General features: G+C 45.7%; 1 protein-coding gene across 3 annotated transcripts in view; it reads right to left on the reverse strand.

The window, feature by feature from the left end:
- The window catches only part of LOC128305966 (division abnormally delayed protein), a 117836-nt gene that overhangs the window by 16973 nt on the left and 79593 nt on the right, over positions 1-21270 (reverse strand). For all 3 annotated transcript variants that reach the window (XM_053043618.1, XM_053043616.1, XM_053043615.1), the window contains exons 3-5: positions 13184-13345; positions 5805-6378; positions 5497-5683 (exon numbers count right to left, since the gene is read on the reverse strand). In XM_053043618.1, coding sequence (XP_052899578.1) covers positions 5497-5683; positions 5805-6378; positions 13184-13345 — 923 coding nt within the window. The remainder of the gene's footprint in view (positions 1-5496; positions 5684-5804; positions 6379-13183; positions 13346-21270) is intronic.

Here is a 21270-nt window from a genome sequence, read left to right on the forward strand (position 1 = left end):
GTGCGAATAGAAAAAAAAAGGTAAGCAGGCAACCAAACAAACAAAACTAACGAGCGACGCGAGAAAGACAGCCGTAAAGCAGGCGGAAGAAACAAAAGCGCAACAACGCTGCTTCTTAAATGCGAGAAGGAGAAACGAAGCGCTAAGAACAGTGAAGTCTCGTTCGAAAATTAACAAGCGTTTTCGTTCGGTTGGGGATGAAAGCCCCAAAAACCGAACCAGGAACGTTAACACTGAGAGCTGCCAACGAGCAAACACCATTCTGCGCTCAAGCAAACGATGCTTCTTTGCGGTGCGCGTAGCAATAAGGAAAAAAGCAAACGGTTGATAAGGGAGGAGTGCAAAGCAGGGAGGGTGCGTAGCGCTGAAGTTTTGCAAACTTATAACCTTTTGTAAAGGTGAAGAACGGAAGAAATTACTTCCTTGCTGCTTTTGCGAGCAACTGGCAACAAGGTGAACTCTATCGACATCGCTCGAAGTGTAGACCAAGCGCGTTCTATGGCTGCGTACGCTTTACATTCAATTGTCTTTAAATCATCTCTCCACGGTACGGGGCTCACCGTGACCGCCACTTGAAAACACCCGAAAAGCACCGGAGGTATCGAAACGTCAACTGGAATTCCTTTCCACCGCGCAACGGGTGGTCACAGCCGTACCACACGAACGAAGCGACAGAACGATCGCCAGCACACCGGTGCTGCAAAGTGGTGCCATTCGCAAGAAGCACAGGCCGCCGGCACCAGAGCTTCTTTGGCTCGAGGAGCGGGGGACCGCTGCAGTTGCGAATGCGCGATCACCGCGCGAAAGAACAAAACTGCAATCGGGCGAAGAATGTGTTTCAGGTTCTAGCGGGAGCAGCGCAACCAAACCGGCAACATGCAGGCAGGAAGCAGCAAAGAACCCACAACAACGACAGCAGCACAAACAAGACGGCACACATATCCAGTTAAACCTGTTTTATGTGTGTTTTATTACTTTGACCAATAACACTTAACGAGAAATTGAATCTTTTCCACGGTTTGCACGACGATTCCGGGGTCGGCAGGCTCTGGAATCCCTCAACTTCACCACACACACTCACTCATCTCCTGCATAGTATGTGTGTGTGTGCGTGTGTGTGTCTCATGACGCAATGAGCTTTAAATAAGACGATCAGACACAGGGACACAGAGACTCACACGCGCCTCTCATCTTCCACAATCGTGCACACCCCTCAAAAGCCAAGATGACTAAGAGCTGGAACTGGTGTGGATCTGCCCCTATTGGCATTCAGTGCTGGAGCACCCTCCAACCCATCACACTCCCCCGTCCTCCTTCTCCTTCGCTGGAGAGGATTTTCTGGTGCGCTTTGCCTTCACCCCGGGCTGCTGAGTTCGAAAGGCGCATTGGAACATTCCTTCATACGCTCTCATCGCAGGTAGAACGAGCAAACAGAAGAGACAAAGTGTCGCGCAACGAAAGTGAACGGTAGGAAACCAAACCGGGTGGACACATGGTGGAAAACGCGGACGAAAGAATTTGTGAACGAGGTCCAAAAGCGAAGCAAAAGAAAAGTATACACGCTTAAACGAGAAACGGAAATCGCTGGTTGAGGAAGGTTAGAAAGGCCATAAAAGACGGCTTCAATCACAGTACGAGACGCAGCATCGCAGCTCGCAAATGACCCCTCTGGCTGAAGTCTTCATAACTGCTGATGAATTGATTGTCCAAGATTATCTTCTGACTGCTTTCATAGCGCTAGCTTCTAATGACACGGAGGCTTTCCTAAAAAAGACTAAGTACAATATCAAGTTTCTAAAGCGCAACACTCTATCATCTCCTATGACTTTCCATACGTTTCGGGCATGACAAAAAGCTAACCTTTTTTTTGTATTTAAATGCCTCCACTGGGACGCCTTTTGGCACGATGGAAAAGGAAAGCCCAACCGCACACATGGTCCACAAAACCAGATACGGGAGAACGTGTATTTCGCAATGTCAAACTTTGTGCAAAAGTCGAAAGAATGTTTCCTTCGGCGCGGTCCTTCCAGAACTTCTTCCATCCTGCTAAGCAGTGGAAGAAGAAAGAGGGAGGGGATCGAGGGGGCTTAGGGAGTAGGTGTTGGAAAAAGAAGATGCTAACACACACACAGACAGAAAGCGACACACGAAAAGTCTGCAAAAAGTCCCCAGGAACGGAAAGCACCAGCGCACACACCTTACCAAAATGGAGATAATTCATTGCACAACTCGTTCTCTTGCCTTCTCTCTGGGCTGTGCCGGCAAACTTTAGCCATGACGGTCGCAGGCAATGGGTGGAATGAACCATGAGAACCATTTTCAAGGTCTCCCTTGTGCCACCCACCTTCTTGACACACACACACAATACCCGGAGTTCGATCTTTTGCCTGACGGAACAATTTAGATAACGCTCTTCAAGAGCTTCCCCGATGGGTCGCCTCGTTGGAGTGACTACATTGTCCTCACCGCCAAAAAGCCATCCTCCGGCCATCCAATCTCTCGAAAGACATTATGAGGTTTGGATAACGAGATGCTGGTTGAACGAAATAGAACCATTTCCCAGACGGATCCAGGTTGTACGGGTGGTGCTGCTCCACGCAGCCGAGGATAACGACCACAATTAGGAACGATTAGCATGAGTAGCGGCGGCGGACGGCTACTTCGACGGTCGATTATCCGTCATCGGTACTCGTTCGATTAGTCATCGAAGCGATGACTCAGGTCCTCCCGCAGACCTACCCGATCGATGGGAAGACGAGCTTTGTTTTTTTCACCCAACTGCGCCGCACTACACCGGTGACGAATCGTTGGCACACAGCTGGCGTGTTGATTGTGGTTTGAATAGCTGGAAATTAGTTTGCTAAATGTTTATGGCACTTTCGTGCGCTGACTTGATGTACCCGGAGGCAAACAGAAATTGTTGTTAGCAAAGTGTGGGGCACGGTCGATACACGGTAGTACCGTTTGATCAGCAAACGTTTGATTTATGGTATCTTGACCATTTATCCCCAAAAAAAAAAAATCTCCCCGCATTACGCATTCGATGCTTCGGAAGGTTCCATCGTTTAGGGCCACAGCGCTTCAATTTATGATTAACATAATTACAGGAATTCTAACGAGTGTTCATCATTCAACGAAGAGCCATTCAACAACGTACCACCACAGCAGTGTCCAGACGTTGAAAAACTATTCCCTTCCAGAAGGATGGATGGAGCATCACGACTAGCAACAAAGTTAGCACGAGGAAGCAACAGCTCTCGGTGGCCGCTTCTGCTATTGCGATCTAACGAAGTCTAGGTGAGCCGTCTCCGGCGGTTGGTCAGAAACCACTTCTCGGGCGGTATGCCGTATGGTGCAAATGCTGTAGGAGGACCGATTACTCTCCCGGTTTCCAGCAATGTACCAGCGCCATACCGTTCTCTCGAGAACCATAAAGCACTCGTTTAAACTGAATTAAACATATGTTATGCGCTCGTTACGTCCAGTAGTGTTTCTCACCACCGTCTGTTTACCACTGGCTACCGGTAAGCTTGAAGCGACTTCTGCTGGTTCCTCGGAATACTCTCGAGATTGAGACAACGAGAATCCCGTCCTGTTCTGCTGCCGTAAGGGTGTAGTACCCTAGACAGTGCATTACACACGCCCGTGTGCAGCCGTAAGCCTTGCTCGCCAACAAACTGCTACAAGGTCGACGGAAACGGTCTCTCGACTCCCTCAGTGTCAGTAGTGTAGCCCGAGCGTTATCTTGCGTGGGTCATCACCATCATTTGCTATGCTGCACGCTGCTGCTGCTGCTACAACTTTATGACCATTGAAACAATCTTCACCACGGAAAAGGGCTTTCGCTTAAGGGACTATGATGAAGTAGGAACTCCAGCAAGAATTCGGGGCTCGGTACTTATTTGCTGAAGGTATTACTAAAACCAAAATAAATAATACTTAAAAGACCCAAAAAGTTTAAATTCTCGATTTGAAAACTGGCTTTACGAAACTCTTTACTGGGAAAGAATCAATAACAACCAAATATGCACATGTCGCAAAATAAACATGCCTTTCCACCACGTAGCTATTTAAATTGAATCATCTTTCGTGTTCTCCGCCACGGGGTCAATGATTCTAGTGTTGCTGAGCCTGCAAAAATCATCAAACCTTACTTGGAAATATTGCACACAAATAAACAAAAATGGAGAAAAACAAGCTCAGTAATAACAACCGAAACTTGACCTGGGCGCTGTTTGTCAGCAGGTGCTGCAATGCAATTGACAGTGAGAGAAACGTGTTTTTGCTATGATTTTCATGTTTTGCTTAGCATGAAACGTTCCATCATGTATATCCAACTCGTACGGAGTGCAACATTTTTTCACGAAATGTTTTAGCCCTGAATTTTCTGGCTACTTTTTTATATCATTCCCAAAAGTGCTAGATCAACATTGCGCGAGGGTCGAAGACAGCCGCGGAATTGACTGTACGTTTCCGCAAACGTTGGAATGTTGGGCATTTGTAGGTTCGTAGTTTTTGTGAGAGTGTGTTCCTTGCCGGTAACTGCTCGTTCTGCTGTATCGTGGGACCAGCGGATAACAATAGTAGCGCAACTTCCAAAAGAGCATTAGTGCGTTACTGACTTTTGCTGACGCGATAGTACGCGCGATTCGGCGAAACGTTGATTGAACTCGATCGTGACAATTCTGACAAATGTAGCAAGACAGGGAAATATATACACTCAACACACACACACTCTGGCGGTCGGACGTCCGTGGTAACAATCTCCGATGTCATTCCAAGCGACCAGGAGCAGTTGAGTGGGCTACAGTGCTCGCGTGTTTCTACTTCTGACTTCACCCTGATGCATGTGTTCCGAAAATTGCTAGCATCGATAAAATGCACAACACTAAAGGGGCAGCTGTTTGTTGTTTTTTCACCCCTTTTCGTCCCTAGCCGTACAGCTTGTACAGCGTTCCAAAATGGTGAGATGTGCTGATTTGCTGATTTGTAATTACCGAAACGCAAAATGATTAAACAAAACCATAGCACATTTGTACACAAATTGCAATCTGAACGTTGGTCAGTGGCCTGTTTTGGGTGTTTCGGTTTTTGGTTGGTTTCTGCCCGGTGTGTGGCGCGTGTCCGAACGGTGTTGATTAATTTATCCACAGACCCGGCGCGGTGATGGTGACGTTTGCTAAATTTAGCGGCTAGTTGGTAAAACAGTTCCCATGAATAGACTATTCATTAACGCGAATTCATTCACCTTGCGGCCTGACGTATGTGTGGCATGTGTGGATTTTCATCTGTTGGCCGGGTTTGTTTAGCCGTCAATGCAGCAAATTGTGCTTACGCGGTGTTCGGTGCGGGTTGAAGCATTTGGCCCAGGTCCACCAAAACCGGCACCATCACCGGGTTCAAATTAAACTAAGTGATGTTTTCTTGAAACACAGCGAGAGCACGATTTTCATCGAAACCGAACTGCACCGCGTGAGTTGTTTTCCATGCTCCTACCTGTTTTTCAAGCTGAGGTCCAATTTCCATCGCGTGCATGATGGCGTTCGATAGTTTACCGTCGAGGGATTTGATCTCTGACTCGATGCCGTCCTGCGAGCGGACGGTGCCGATTAGTGGAACGATCGCTTCCGTCAGCGTAGACCAACCCTTGTTCAGCGCGCCGACAAACTCAATTAGGCAGCCCCTAAAACAAAAGCAACACAACGGAAAATGAGATTAATTTCCATTCAGCAATAATGCCTGCTGGTATTTTTTTTTTTCGTATGTCGCCATTTTCGATAACTTTTCATGTCCGCAAAACTCACCTCATCACATTCTGGCACAAGCCGGAGCACGGTTTCGCGTGCAGATGGTTGTATCGTTTGCAGCTTCCGCAGTAGTTCATGCGTAGCAGCGCTTTCCGGCAGCTCGGTGCCGACACACCGACCTCCTCCAGCTTGAGCAGCACCTCGGAACCTTCCCGCAGGGCGCGCAGCAGCACCGAGGCCGAACTGACGGAAGACACCAGCGAGCTGGACAGTTGCTGCGGTACCATACCGAACGGTTTCAGCTCGTCGTACGTGTGCACTAGACAGTTCTTGTAGTCACTGTGAAAGTCGCGGTTGCTCACACCGGCCGATGCCGATCGGCCCCGTTCCGTGCCGTGCAGGACGTCCGAATGGATCGCGTGGTGGTACGCCACGGGGAAAAGGTTGCGGAAAAACTTGCCTGTCACCAGCTCGAGATCATCCCCAGGCCGGTCGGCAATCAGGTTGAGCCGGATGGTTTCGTACAGCTCGCGGATCGGTTCGCGGGACAGTGGTGACATCTTGCTGTAGACGGTCGAGAAGAGGATGAGCGTTTTGTTTTCCGACTGTCGCATCAGCTGCAGCAGGTAATCTGAAACGGATGGAAACGATGATGAAATTGGATCAATGTTGGTTTGTATAGCGAGCGGTTCGGTCGATGATTGACCTAGGTAATTTCATATGTGGATGTAGAGGTAGCTCTGTTCCTCATAGAACGTCAACAATCACTTAAGAAGATCAGAAGGATTATGTATCCTATTTCGTGAGTTCCAAAAGGTTCATCAGTAAAGGTTTAAATACTTTTCAAGAAGATGGATTTAACCGGAAATTGGAACATTCATGCAGTTAAACTAGTTACTGTCATGCATATTTGATAATCTACTCGCTAAGATGGTTTTGATTGGTGTATTAAATGAAGATCAAGTCTGGCAAGTTCCATAAAAAAATATCCCTCTCCATAGTCCCAACTTTGAGCTCCACAAGGCAGATTAGGTTTTTTCGAAAGCCGACACGAATAAAAAAGAACAAATGCAAACGAAAATAACACTTTCCCAACGGGTCTTGAAATCAACTGCATTCCAGATACAGCATACGCTTAAGAAGTTACAGAACAACACAAAACAGCCCTAAACTACAAAAACGGGAAGAACGGAATGGATAAACGAGGATGAATCAGCTTGTAAAAAAGTGCTTTCAATTCCTTTTCTCTTCCCTGTCCAATGCAGAATAGACAGCGGGCAAGGTGAGAACGCGGACAAGAAAATTGCATTCCAACTCTGATGTGCAAACGATGATGCTGAAGGCGAATGACTCAGACCTTGAAGAATTCGATCGGTGCGAATGATGCTTCGGCATGCGTCGTATATTGGAGTGTGGCACATGCTGCAGGAATGTTGTTTAATTTTGCCAACTAATGCGAAGACAATTTTATTCGGACAGGAAAATAGTTGCAGCAACTTTGTGTCAGTCAATGTTTCTCGCAAAGTTTCGCAAGTGTTTATTAAAAACATGATATTTTAAATTTAATATTCATCTTTAATTTAATAAAACAGCAACAGAACAATGTGCCCCAACTCGGAATGTTTTAGCCAAGACGTGAATGAAAAACTTAAATAGAGTCGGGTGTTCGTGAACGTACCGTAACGGGCGATCGGTTGCTAACTTTCATCCGCCCAGCATATTACGCGGATGCTGCGAAACATCAACCAATATCATCCATTCCTGCCCAGTTTGCATCGAAGATTATTAATGCAGTGCACGTGAGTCGCAAACTTTACTGCCCTGGAACTAGGTGCTATAGTTGGGTCGGTTAGATTCATCCGATGACCCGCCACCGTCACCCAGCAGCAGCACAACTCCCCCCGCCTTTTGGCTCACGATAACCATTTACCCGGTGCCAGAACAAACAAGAATTGCCTTGTGACACATGGCCTTAGCCACCGGGATGCCACCGCACAACTTTGTGCCCGGTTTCGCGGGTTGGAAATTGTGTATTCCGCACACGACAGTAATTCCAAAGGCATTTGTTAGCTGAGCTGAAACGAACGGATGAGCACAAATTTAACGACGAACTGTTCCGCTTTACTAAATCGTTTCCGGCCACCGGGTTGCGCGTGTACATCCCCATTTGTTCCTGCGTTAGGGACGAGCACGGTGTGGAATGTGTAGGGAATTCTGGAGCGCAAAAGGTTGGCCCGGCAATGGACACGCACACATACACACCTCGCAGGTAGACGGGGAATGGAAAACTTGCAGGAAAACTTTGCTTGGGAAATGTCGGTGTGTCGTGCTGCCAATGTTGAACGTTCAAGTTTGCTGACATTTTACAACTTGGATTTTGAAGCAAAAAAAAAAAAACAAACCAGGCAAACTCGTCAAAAAGCAATGATTTACAGTTCATCAGTTACATGGCCCGCAAAAGAAAATGTGTATCGAGTTTTGCTTCTTTCACATTTTAATCATTTTCTTCTCACAGTCTAGAACCAAAAGATGGAAATGGAAAAGACTTCGTCATGCGTTTTCAACGTTTTCCGATATTAAATCAATTTTTTTTGTTAATCCAAACATATTACGGCAAGAAAAACATCAAAAATTGTTAACATCGTTAAAATGATATATTCTTCGTAATTGAAAAAATTAGATCCCCTTCAATCAGCGCTATAAAATATAAGCATGAATTGCTCTGGTGGAATTTGTTTTTATTTTTAAGCACACAGCGTAATTCAAACTCCACAAGGGAAAACAAAATGCAAACATCATGGAATATTGTACCAAACAATAAACAAAAAACTAGATCGAACGCCGAATAAATTGCGTCCTCTTTAGACGATGTGTGTGCTGTGGTGGTTGACGCAAAAAAAACACACTAACACGATTTATTGTCACACACCCAGCGAACCCGTGTCGTGCCGTGCTTGATGGCTGCTGCTGGCAATTTGTTTCCGTTTTTTTACCAGCTACCCGGTTTGATTTTTCATTTTTTCACCGACGCCTCGAAAGCACTCGTAAAATTTCGATTTTGTCGTTCGAAATGACATTGTCATAAAAATTTATCCATTTTTCGTTCATCACAAAACCAACGCAAGCAAACAGCAACAAAAAACACAGCGACTGAAAAGCATGAAAGGAAGGAAGTTTGCTGGTGCAAAAATTATAAAATGATAAATCACAGCTTGACGACATGAACGAAAGGTCGATATCGGCCCAGGAGGTTCTCCGGGAGGGGGGATCTTGTTGTTGTTTTGGTGAACGCTATTAAAATATGTTGCACCTTCTCCTAACACCTCGTCTTTTTTTTCTGTTTCGATATTTGTGGCTGATCCACTGTATCGTGTGAAGGAGGAAAAAAACCCCCAAAAACACACACACAGCCACACGAGCGCGCGTACAATTTAGAAGCGACGTTTCCTCGCCAAATAAGGGTATCCAATTAATGCGACCCCATGGATACGGTCGTTTTCGGAGATGTGCGCCATTGCCACAAAAGGAATGAAGGTGCCGGGAGGGTGGCGAAGGCGAGTAATGTATTCCAAACGTGCCACCGCAGCGGCCCCCGGTGGCTGGGAAGGAAGACGGCACCGGTAAAAGACGTTTAATGGAGGATATCGCGCGAGCGGATTATACGCTTGATGTCGGATTATTTTCTTGCAATTAATTAGATTATCGAAAGCACGTCAAATATGGGTGTTAGATTGTGATTGGGAAAGAGGTGTTTTTCTAATGAATATTAATCTCGATATGAATTTTTAAAATTCGCCCAAAAAGAGACGCCGCAGTTTGGGGCTGCTGGTAGCGAATTTGCCTACTCGCCCCGAAGGACTCGTTTTAATCCGCCAGTGACAAGGAGAAAAATTCAAACCTCCAGGCGATTAATATTGAGCTTATTCTAATGAAACTTTTCAATCATCGGGTTCCACAGCAAGTTTTTATCATTATCATCGATTTTCGGCTCGTAACAGTGATGTTGATTAATAATGGATTACACTCGCCGTTCATATGCCGGTTAGATCGGACGCTTGCGGGTGCATTGTGCAGTAAAAGCGATGATGCAATATTTATTCACTTTTGAACGCACTCGAACCAATCTAAACAGCTAACCGGCATGCATATTGAATTAAGCCATCATACAACCACACAGCCACGGGGCAAGGTAAACCCGAATGCTGCCCATTACTTTATGACCGTTAGCCCCTTCTTCGGTGGCTGCAAAGTTTGGGATGCAATTTTCGACTGCATAAATAATTCAATTGCAATGCACTTCTCTGCCACCGGGATCGATTTTGGGCACGGATGAATATGGTCACCGAGTAGGAGAGAGAGAGAAGAGAGTGAGAGAGATCACATCCTTGCTACACCAGCAACCATAGAATGAGCGTTGGTTGTCCAGTAATAGGGATGCACTTTGCGGGTGCGCAAGAGTGCATACCAACATTTCCCACCCAACCACCACCGTGTATGTGAAGGCAATGGTTCGTTACTGAAATTCAGTCTCCGGTTCCGACAAGTACACCAGACTGTCCCGGGGGACGTTTGGCCCGAAAGCGGATACGATTCCGGGTGTGCTGCAGAATCACCGCGCGTCAACCACACAAACACAACTAACCTTGCCAACCGGGTGTAGACTACCCTCGACGGGGTGTACCCCGGGATTCGATGGGAAAGTTTAAAATTTGCATAAAACCCCCCCGATCCAAGGCAGGTTCTTCTACTGGGTGTGCTGTGATTGGTGTGCTGGTTGCAGACAGAGCGCGTAAAGCTTTCAGGCTGAAGCCAGGCCAGTAAAAGAAGCGGCAGACCGTATCGTGGAGGTGTGCTACTCTGGAGACGCATTGTTGCATAGATGTGTACGCGTACAGAAATGCAATCCTCCATATTCACCTGCAGTGCTACGGAGAACCGTGGGAAGAAAACCTTCCAGCTACCGGAATTTCGAGCCTTGGATAATGTATAGCAGAATGGGAGTGATGATACTAAGGCATATTAATGTAGAAAGAAGAGAATTAACGAGATCAAGAGAGGCAAAGCGACGAATCTAATTTAACCTTTTCTGATCTGTGGAGTAAATTTTATTTGTAATGTGTTTTTGTATTCCAAAACAGATTTTTTAAGAACATTCGTTTCCGTATACAAAAATAATAATTTTAAAGAGCTTTTAATAACTATTAACTGCCAATGCCGCAATAACACATTCAGTCATATCATACAGCCCCTAAGTACTGTGAGTTTTAAATTGCTCTTCAATTATGTTGAAGGTCGTAGATGTTTTTTTATGGGCACAATTATGACTCAAACACCCACCGGCAATCGACAGCTCGGTATCGATGATTGTTCAAACAATTAGAGCAATTTTCAATCCCTAAACGAATTATACATCCATTTACAGGATTGCATGATGATACCGACACTCAGCGGTACTTCAGTGCAATTGTTATAATTATGTTGTGTTCGGTGGAGCAAAACCGTACTTCCCGGCCTGGAGTACCACTGACCGTACAATAAGGTCAAGAGAGTGTCTGTCCGTCCGCCCGAAACGACACCCACTCCCCCACAAAACAGAAGTGATGTCACGCATAATTATCACATTAATTGAGGTGTAATTGCGAAGTATTAATCATCACTCGAACGGTCGACTCCCTTCGTCATTCTATCGCTGGTAGCGCCAGCATATCGAGGGATTGGTTCAACCTAGGGCACAACACACGGAGGAAGCTCGATTGGCTGTTGTGCAAACCCGGCGAACGGTAATTTACATCGTCAGCACGATCATAGAGCTATTACTACCGTTAGACATCGATTTATGTTGTTTGCTTTCCTTCGATGACATAAACATCGAGCTGTCAGTGCGACCGCCCTTCGATAGGTTTGTTACGGATAGCAGGGAATCGAACGCCCCACTGATGTCACGCCGATGATACATTGGACCCCGTGTGTCGATCGATTGGCCGGTCGAGACGCACAGGAATAGAAGAAAGACAAAAAAGCACTATCGTATCAAGCATAGAATAGTAATCTGCATAAAGTAAACCTGTCCTGCCTTGGGTGAGACAAAACATCACCGACGGACCGAAACTGCTTCAGTTCACACGTTCGGTGTACGTGTGCGTAGTTCAGCTCGTTTAGCTTACCCATCCGATCTGATGCAGTGCGAGCGGTTCTGCCATCGGAATAAACGGTGGTAAATAAATTACGGCCAAATCCAGCACAGAAAACCTGCAGCTGCAGTAATTGATCGCATTAATCAATGTCTTTACGGAGAGGTTCTGGCGACCAAGCGATACACCGAAAGAAGCCCATCGGAAGACCATATGTGCAGGGGTGGGAAAAAGTGGAACGGTGGACACAAAGCAGGGACAGGGGGGAGGATATCTAGTGTGGGCGGTTGCTGCATATTGTGGCAAGCCGGTCGATCCATCTGTCCACCGGACAGACTGCCAATCGAGAATCAGAAAAGAGGACCCGCCAACAATAGCTCCAACCACCGGGTGGACTATCGGGCGACTTTGGCCTCGGTATTCCGGTCTCGTAGCTCTCCGGGGTGGACTCAGGTTTTGGTTGTCTCTGGAGCATCCAACCCACCATTTGACCACGGTCCCCAGAGCCTTCACACCTGAAATGTGTTCTCGCCGTATAACCGCTCGGCTATACAGCAGTGTTTGATCGATTGGACCTCCTCCGTTGGCTTTGGCGAACGACCACAGCGAGGGGATTAGCGAGCGGCAAACGGTTCTCTTCCCTGCATTTACATTCGGATCTAATAAATTAAGCACTTAACCTTATACGGTCGTACCCGCATGTACGGTGCAAGTAAGGGAAGGTTGCGCCTTTTCGCACGTAGGTGCTGTCAGAGGCTTGGATAGTCATAACCGTACCCGCAATCGTGGCACGATTGATGAGTTATTTTATGGCTATATCATAGCGATTTGTAAAGCCTACGTTCTGGGTTTTGCCAGCACAGAAAAACGAAAACAAGACTCTGAAGCTGCTCCTCTTACCTTGAAGCTTACCTTTAACACAAAATTAACAGTGAATAAGCTTTGTTTATTTAAATAAGCTCTATCGCTCTCATGAAAAATGTAAGTTTCGAATTCGAGGATAATGTATAGCAGGTTGGGAGCGATGTTACTACAATAGAGGAGTTGCTTGACATCAAAGAGTTAACACTTCATCGAGAAACGTCTCTGTCATAGTTTAATTCTTTGATCCTTACTATATCCTCTTTAATTATTAGTTTTTAAAATATACCTGCAGGAGCCAACAGCCGTAAAATTTAAATTATCTTCAAACAGACAAAACTCCGTCTCTCCGTCTTTGCGTTAATGACTTTACTCAATAGAAACGTTCTGACTGCAAAAAAAGAGCTCTTCAAACTTCTAGCGTTAATACGCGAGTACACCTACCTCTGTACAGATTAGCCGCCGTTTCCCAGTGCCCCCGTTGGCTTCGGATGTGGTGTTTGACTAGTCGTTCAAAGTTTTTCGTCGCCTTCGCCTGCAGCTGTCGTTCCGTTTCGGCGTCGCAGCAGATACCACCGCACACGGGACCCTGGTCGTGCTGGGATCCTGGAGGAAAGGAAGAGAAATGGAAAACGGCATCCCGTTAGCACACAGCAAACACAAAATGTATGTATAAACCAAATTTGGAAACTTCGACAAACGGCATAATTGATGCAATTAATTACTTGAAAAATTATTTAATTATCCCTTTTTCGCCGTGCGACGTTTGGCGATATCCATCACTACCTAACAAAGCGGATGGGAGCGGGAACTGCTTCCAAGAATCGCGGAATAAGGACAGAACTTAAAAGACTATCCTCGTTAAATTATACCCGAGAAATGTAGTGGCAGGGAGAAGATCAAACTCGTGAAAACAGTAAGCACGTGGCTCAACATTTTTATCCGATTTGTTTTTTTGTTGTTGATGTTGATGCTTCGTGTTCGTGGCGCGATAAGAAAAGCGACTGATACTCGAGTGTGACGCAGCCGTACCTCATTAGCGCGGAAACACTTTTGCACAGATTTATTTTCCGAAACTCATCCAACGCCACTCTAATCTACCAACGACTAACTAGAGATGTGTTGGTGTAGCTACCGCTCGTTCGCTGTATACCAGAGATTGCGTTACGTAAGTAATGGAAAATGCGAGATGTGCGGTACACTCTTTTCATCGCTAACTTCATCTTTTGCACACAGCCACACACAGACACCCAGAAAAGGAAAAATCACGCAATACAGGAAAGGAACAAAATGAATACGAGAGAACAAACAAACCTCGAGCCTGAAAGTGTACGAGATTCGCGCGCGAAAACCACCTTCAAAAGTGTGCGAATAATGGATATAAAAGGCGCATAGATGGCATCGTCGTCATCATCATCATCATCATCATCAGCAACACCACAGCCCACCGATGGCCGCGGGAGCTTTTTCGTGCTCCAGAACTGTGAGTAGTTTTCCCGCACCGCATTTGGTGCCTCTTTTTTTTGGTGCGTTTTATCACACGGCATCACCGGATGAGGACGCAAAATTTGCGCATGTCCATCGCGAATCACCGCGAATGTGCCTGCACAAGGCTGATGGTTGTGCTGCCATTCAACCTTTCCAACATTTACCTATTTGCTTCATCATTTTCCATGCTCGCGCTGGTGTTGCGCAAGAGAATTAAATTAGGTTTCTTTTACTCTTATTGTACATCCGCTCATGATGCCCTTTAGTGTTTTTCGAATTGTATCAAAAACGAGTGAAGCATGGTGAAATCAGTATTGAATTACACAACCCTATCATATATAAACCACATGCTCACATGCTTGTCTAGTCCTTAGTTTTCTATTCATTAAATTAACTGTAAGCGTTCGTGGCCGTTCTCCCGCTGGAGGAGTAGTCAACGAAAACAGTCCGGAGCTAGACCGAGTACAAACAATGGTGAGCATAACAATCATAACAAGCCGCTATCAACCATCGCACAGCGCCAACACAACACCCACTGTGCTTCGTTCGTTATAAGAGGCTTTAGCGGAAGCTTGCATGGGGTTTTTCCAATTTCACTTGGAAGGAGGCTTCTAAAGCCATTCTAAAACTTCAAGCAGCACGATCCCTTTTGGCCGATACGGGTGTGTAGTGGCTTCATCTAGAAAACCCACCGCTTCCAGGCAGTTTCCTCTCGACCTTTTCTCGTGCATTTTCCTTCAGTTTCAGATTTTTCCCTCTCGTTGACTGTGCAGAAGTGCGGCTTGCACGAGTGTCCTTATTTTGTGAGAATTTCCATTCTTTTCTTCTAGATACGTGGTTACACCTAGCATAGCGGCGTGAAGGTTGTCACTTGCGGTGGAAATATTTCGTTTTTTTGCTCAGTTTTTCTTCCATAACACAACACAGCTCGCACAGCCTCACACTCTGCATCATATTGCGGTATGACATCCGTGTAGGGAGAGACAGTTATGCGGCGAAGCGCGTAATAAACCCAAGTGGATTTGGAGACTACGCGGTTTTGTTTGCGAATGCATACATCGGTGGGATTATGTAAGTGTATTTTAATCCTCCTCCCGCCAGGGTGTTAATCAGTTGGAAGTGAAAGTGAATTTTCAGAGAGAGAGAGAAAATGAAAATGTAATTCAACAATAGAGACGGGAAGACTTTAAACAATTTCAGCAAAACGAAAATTGTGGCAAAAACCAACCTTATACATCAAAATGTTTTTTTTTTTGTTTTGATTTTCATACAATTTACGTTAACGAAATTTCAACGAGGAAACTGAGGAAACTTCACTAACCCATTACGGTTCGAGCAACAGTTTATTTTTCCAACGTTTTCACCACAAATTGTGTAGCTGCAGACGAACCGAACCGGCACACCGCTATCAAATCAAAGTGAAATAGAATCTATCCTGTCTGTTTTTCTTTGATTTAAGCTCGCTTCGCTTTCGGCCGCTGCTTCTAATGTTGCGCTTCATTTGATTCCGATACTTCTATCCAGCCGTGCGATGGCAGGCAGGGACAGCGTCGGACAAAAAAGGGAAGCGCTAGAGGGACAAAACCTGGGAGCTGGGCAGGGTTTTCTTTTACGCGACTCGGGATGCTGTAATCGTAGAACTTCATTGAGCACGAGCACCATCTGTTACCGCCCGAGAATCGGAGGTATCTGTCCAATGTTAGGCGAAATCCCGAACCACTCTACACATCCCGCGGCTGGAAAATGCTGAATTGGTGTACTATTTCCGCTGTTCGTTTTCTACTTGGTTTTGTTTTTCTATGATTTTTCATTCATTCATTTGTAAGGATGTGGGGAAAATAGAAAAAATGGAAATAACGGAAATATTCACACACACAGACAGATTCGAAGAGAATGCTGGTTTATTCTATGCTGGTGCTGCTAAAGCGGTGGATACGAACTTTTTGCTTCGTTCATTTCATCTCGAACGATATCCGGAACCGTGGGCCGTTGGTTGTAGCGGGTGAGAATTTCCACGGCAAAAGAATCCAACGCACAGTAGACGACGCTCGTCGGGCGGTGGCTGTCAGGAAATGGAATTGTCATTTTATTTCACATTGCTCCAATTTCCTGCCATTGTGCCCATGGTTTTCCATCCATTCCCGTCTCTCTGACCGGGGTGACGTAGACGGTGTGAGGACAGGCGAACCCAATCTAATAGCCTTCACCACTACTAGCGAACGAACGAAAAGCACATGCGATGATGTTTGGCCGTATGCCTGACATTATTGGCCCACACATAATTCGTATCTGCTAGTGTACCACTTACGGGACAACAGGCAGGCACAGCGCGGGCGGGTGGAATGCACACGAGCGAGAAACAGTAAGAGTGAAGTGTAATGGTGTGATGCTTTTAATGCGGAAGGCACAGGGGAAAATGGTTTTACATATTCATAATGGAAAATTTAATTTTAATTCTCTGAAAAATTTCCCCGCTTCAAACGAGATGATGAGCCGGCACGAACAGACAAACGGGGTTCTTTCGAATGGGAAAAAGGGCTGAGACGAACGAGCCGGATGGTTGCCGCATTCGGGGTAAGCTTGTTAGGAGTTTTCTGAACTCGACCCGAACTCAATTTCCAAGCAAGTGATTGATGGTGGAATATCCTGGGACCTGAAGGCCCCCGAACATCTCCGGCTAACGGATGCTTTGTGACGCTGGCCGATCGATCGGATGATGCTTTTCAATCTGTTTGTGCGAAGCGGGATGATGGATTGGCTGTTGGTGTTGGAGGAGGATTTCAATTAGCCTCAGTCACCTATCGATCGCATATTTTACACACACACACACACAAACACACCAAGCTCCATACCTCCCAAGTGGTTGAAAGACCAGGCGTCTCCATGAAAATGGAGTGAAATGCAGAAGTAAAATTATTTAAGCAGTTGTCTATTTAGAGGGAAATATCAGTTGCATTTGGAAGTTCTGCCTCTGTGTTCCATTTCGAGCGCCAAAATGTGTCAGCGTAACACAAACTCCATAAATCATAAATATGCACCCCATAACATGTGCACATCGATACCAGCTGGTTGGCCGCACCGAATGGACTCTCGCCTACGGCAATACCAAAAAAAAAAACAGCAAAAAAGAGATCATTTTCCGAAATCGCAACCAAACACAGCCCAACCCATCTCGGGAGACCCATTTGACCATGAAGCAATGCGAAACGAATTGCTTTCCTGTGCGGTTGACAGGCGAGAGGGAGGAATACGGGCCATCCTCCACATGACGAAACATGATGTAGTATCCCCCCGGGGGATAGGCGAAGGTAGAACGTTTTCCCCATATCGTTGCGCCCCGCCCGGATGATTCGGATTTGTGCCACCTGCAATGAGCGATGATACGTTGATTAGAATCGAATGTGCAGCACACCGAAACCGGTTGCCAAAATGCGTTGTCCCTTAGACCACAGTTCCAACCGAGAGTCGGTAGTAGACCTATTGCATGCAAAACTGCTTACATCTCGACCTTCCGGGCGTAGGAATTGGCAATCGTATGCATATATTTCCGGCATAACGACATTCCACCGTGGCAATAGAACAACACTGGGCGAAATAGGTCACCGGGAAAAATATAGCCAACGCCATTTGGAGTGTGGAAGAAAAAAAAACGAAAAGGGCAGCCCAGGACACCGGGCACCTTACCGGGGATGCCATTATAAATTCGGTCTGCGGGTAAGGGTTTTTGTTTTTTCTTTCTGCTATTTTTTTTTGTGTGTCTCCATTCCACTTATTTTGGGGTGTTGGCCGTGACCGAAGAGAAAACGATTTGTTATGGGAAATGCCGTGTTATCGGCCTTGTATTTCACTTCCGCAAGCCAGCACATGGAGTGTAGAGAGATAGCACATGGCCTTCATGGCGCCATAATGGAGTTTGCAATTTGTGCCCGGATGACGAACATTCTGGAACCCGCCTGTGCTGGGGTCGGTGTGGGTAATCTTTACCCAGAACGGAACGTTTGTCAAATGGGTTGCGCACACTCGGGCCTGGGAGAAGCTGGCCGGGAGCTTAGAAAATCATTTCTGGCCGTTACCGTGCTGTTTTCGAATTTCGAAGGGCTGGACCAAAGCCATAAGACCAGCTGTGGGTCATAATTTGTGCCCGTAGTCAAAGGTCGATCGTTTCCGGAATTCGTTTCGGAACATCTTCCGGGGCGGAACTTTTTGGGGGTTGGACAATTCCTTCCTGCACCCTGGTGTACGTGTGTATTGGCACCGAAAGATTGATAGTTCTACTGGTGCTCGGTGAATCCGGGGAAGATTCAAAATTATCTGGCAGCCGTATCAACGTCCAACGTGTGATCTTTTTCTCCTCCTTTTTGTTCTTGCTCCTTGCTGTTCAAGCGTTGGGGAAAGCTTTATCGATGAAACGGCCTAATCCCGGGAGTAAACCACTCCGACAACAATCCCGAATCTTCGCAACTCATTCATCATTTTTTTTTATTTTTCTTCCATGCGACAGCTTAATCTTGTTCCATTCGTTTCCAAACGAAGATCCCCTTTCATCTTGCCCGAACCGTAGAACACTTACAGGACGAGTTGTAAATGAAGCAGAAATGCGTTGGAAATCCTTTCCCAATCCTGCTTGCTGCTTGCGGTGTAATGTTCGGGGTTTCCAATTCACTGACCTGCCTACAGATTGAGAAGGGATTACTATACCCTACGTAGAACTGTGCCGCTGTGTGTGTGTGTGTGTGTGTATCATGGAAAGGAGATGGATCAATTTACTTAAACTTTTTTACTCTTTCCTTCTACCAGCAACCAACTTTTTTTTTTGTTTTGCCTTGGACCAAGTTTTGCCTGCCTAATGGAGCAGGAAAGTTTTTCAAGCTTGAACTCATCTCTCGAAAGGGACCATCACATTTTGTGTACAGCAAAATTGGTGCCTTCTTGGTCCGTCGTGGTGTAGGACACATTTTTCGGCCCCTTCCTTCTCATCGAGGGTTTGGGTTTTATTTTTACAAATTTTTACGCCTCAAGCACGTAAGCTTCAGGCGGTGTACAACTGTTACACACTGCTTCTTTTAAGGTTCTTGCTTCGCACTAAGATGAAAAATTGAACATTGTGTTTTACCATCTCCCCTCCCCCGGGAAGTAAATAAAGTGTAACAACCGAAACGAGATTTTTATTCCGGAATAACAGCAAGCATGGTTCGGGGCACTTTAATAAAACGTCCCTGTTGACCACAGCGGTTTTTGAGGCGTTTTCCCGCTTTTTTCCGGTGATTTAAACTAAAAAAGACAGAGAAAAAAACATCTGACGTCTATGGGAGTTGGTAGCAATGTTTTAAGCGCGGCCAAAAACAGCCTAAACTTTTCCTGCCGAACGCAAGGCATGTTACCTTGCAGCATGTGGCCGTTATTGAAGTGGAAAAAAGTTTTACTGATTAAAACGCTTCAGGCTCTTCGTGTGAAGTTGGGAATGGTCAAGAAATGGAGCGAAACTTTCACGGAAAAGATGAATCCATTTTTATACCGAAACATAAATGAAAATTCAGGAATACACTCGCACACACTCAGCTGGTTGGAATTCGATAGCATTTGCTCAATGTTCGGCAATGTGCAGCAAAACCGGTTGAAAAACGACACAAAAGAAGCCAAATCGTCAACCACAGGCTAATGGAAGCTAACAAGCGTGATTTGATGATGACAATCCGAGTTGTCAGGATGAGGCCAAAAACCTGGAGATATGTTTGACATCGGAATCTTGGCAGCGTCTATCCCTGCATTCGGAGGCCCACTTTAAACACGTCGGAACGATGAGCGGATATAATGGTGCTGCTTTTCATAGCCAGTGACAATCGAGAGACGTTTGTCATCTCCTTTTCTGGATCACTTTCCAGCTGAAAGCACTCTGCCAAAGAGATGGTGGTTTTTTTTTGTGTGTCTGTGTTAGCTACTATCCTTTAAATCGTCGCTTTGACTCGGTAAAAACTGAATCGATGAAAAAAAAACGTTTAGTTCAAACGATGAATGCATCAGTTGAACGATGGGAACGATTGTAGAACGAGAGTTTGCTTTCATAACAATGCTGGTACACTGAAAGAACGGAGATGGAAATTCAAGCTGGTATTAGAGATTTGGCAAGAAAGGACCTGAACATTAATTAGGAAGCTTGTAGCTTATTCAAAACGGTATTGCTTGGGGAGATGGAGGATTTTGGGAAAGATTTTCAATTAGTCTATTAAGCTATTTTCATTCATAACAACATTAAAAGATAACAACATTTAACATGGCTTTTTTGTTAGAAGTCTCATTTAAGGCTTAATAATTTTGTTTCCAATCTGCCCATTGGGTATATCGTTCACACGAAGATGTTTAAAGTCATTCATCAGAAGAGCCTCGCTTACTCTCCGGGGACGTTATTGGTTAGTATCAAAGCTGGGCGCCAACCAACCTAAATCAGACCACTTGTGGTTAACTTTTCCATCTCGTCCAACTTTCAAAGGCAAGCGTACAGATGAATCCTTCCATGAGTATTCAAATGATGGCACCACTTCCCGGTACCCATTTTCATTCTAACCCAGCTCCCGATGGTATGGGACAGGCACACGGGAGAAATGATGCACAAGACAACATTCAGTGAAAGCATCACTTCATCCCTAGGCTATTTTTAGAAGAAGGAAACGAAAACGATTCTTTCATCCCTCGACTCTTACATCTTCCCCCGGAGGGGTTAGTTTGGGTTCGAGTTGCGGTGAACTCACTTGACAGAAAATGGTAATCAAATTATGTGCTTCAAGTGATGCTTTCTAAAACAAATGGGTACAGAGCGGCACGGTAAAAACACAGTCCAACTTTGACTTCGTTTTGGTGTTGGAGGGCAGCAAAGCCAGTATCGTGCTGCCGCACACCGTGCGTGGTAAGTGGTTCGGAAAATCAACCATACGTCAGACGACACAAAAGCGGTGCTTTATCGAGCGAACACTAAACTTTGACTGGTAGGTTTGTCAATCCGACCGTGTAATATCGTTTTTCACCTGAAGCAGTTCAAATTTTCCGGT

Source organism: Anopheles moucheti, chromosome 3 (genome assembly GCF_943734755.1).
Source record: "Anopheles moucheti chromosome 3, idAnoMoucSN_F20_07, whole genome shotgun sequence".
Classification (NCBI taxonomy): Eukaryota; Metazoa; Arthropoda; class Insecta; order Diptera; family Culicidae; genus Anopheles; species Anopheles moucheti.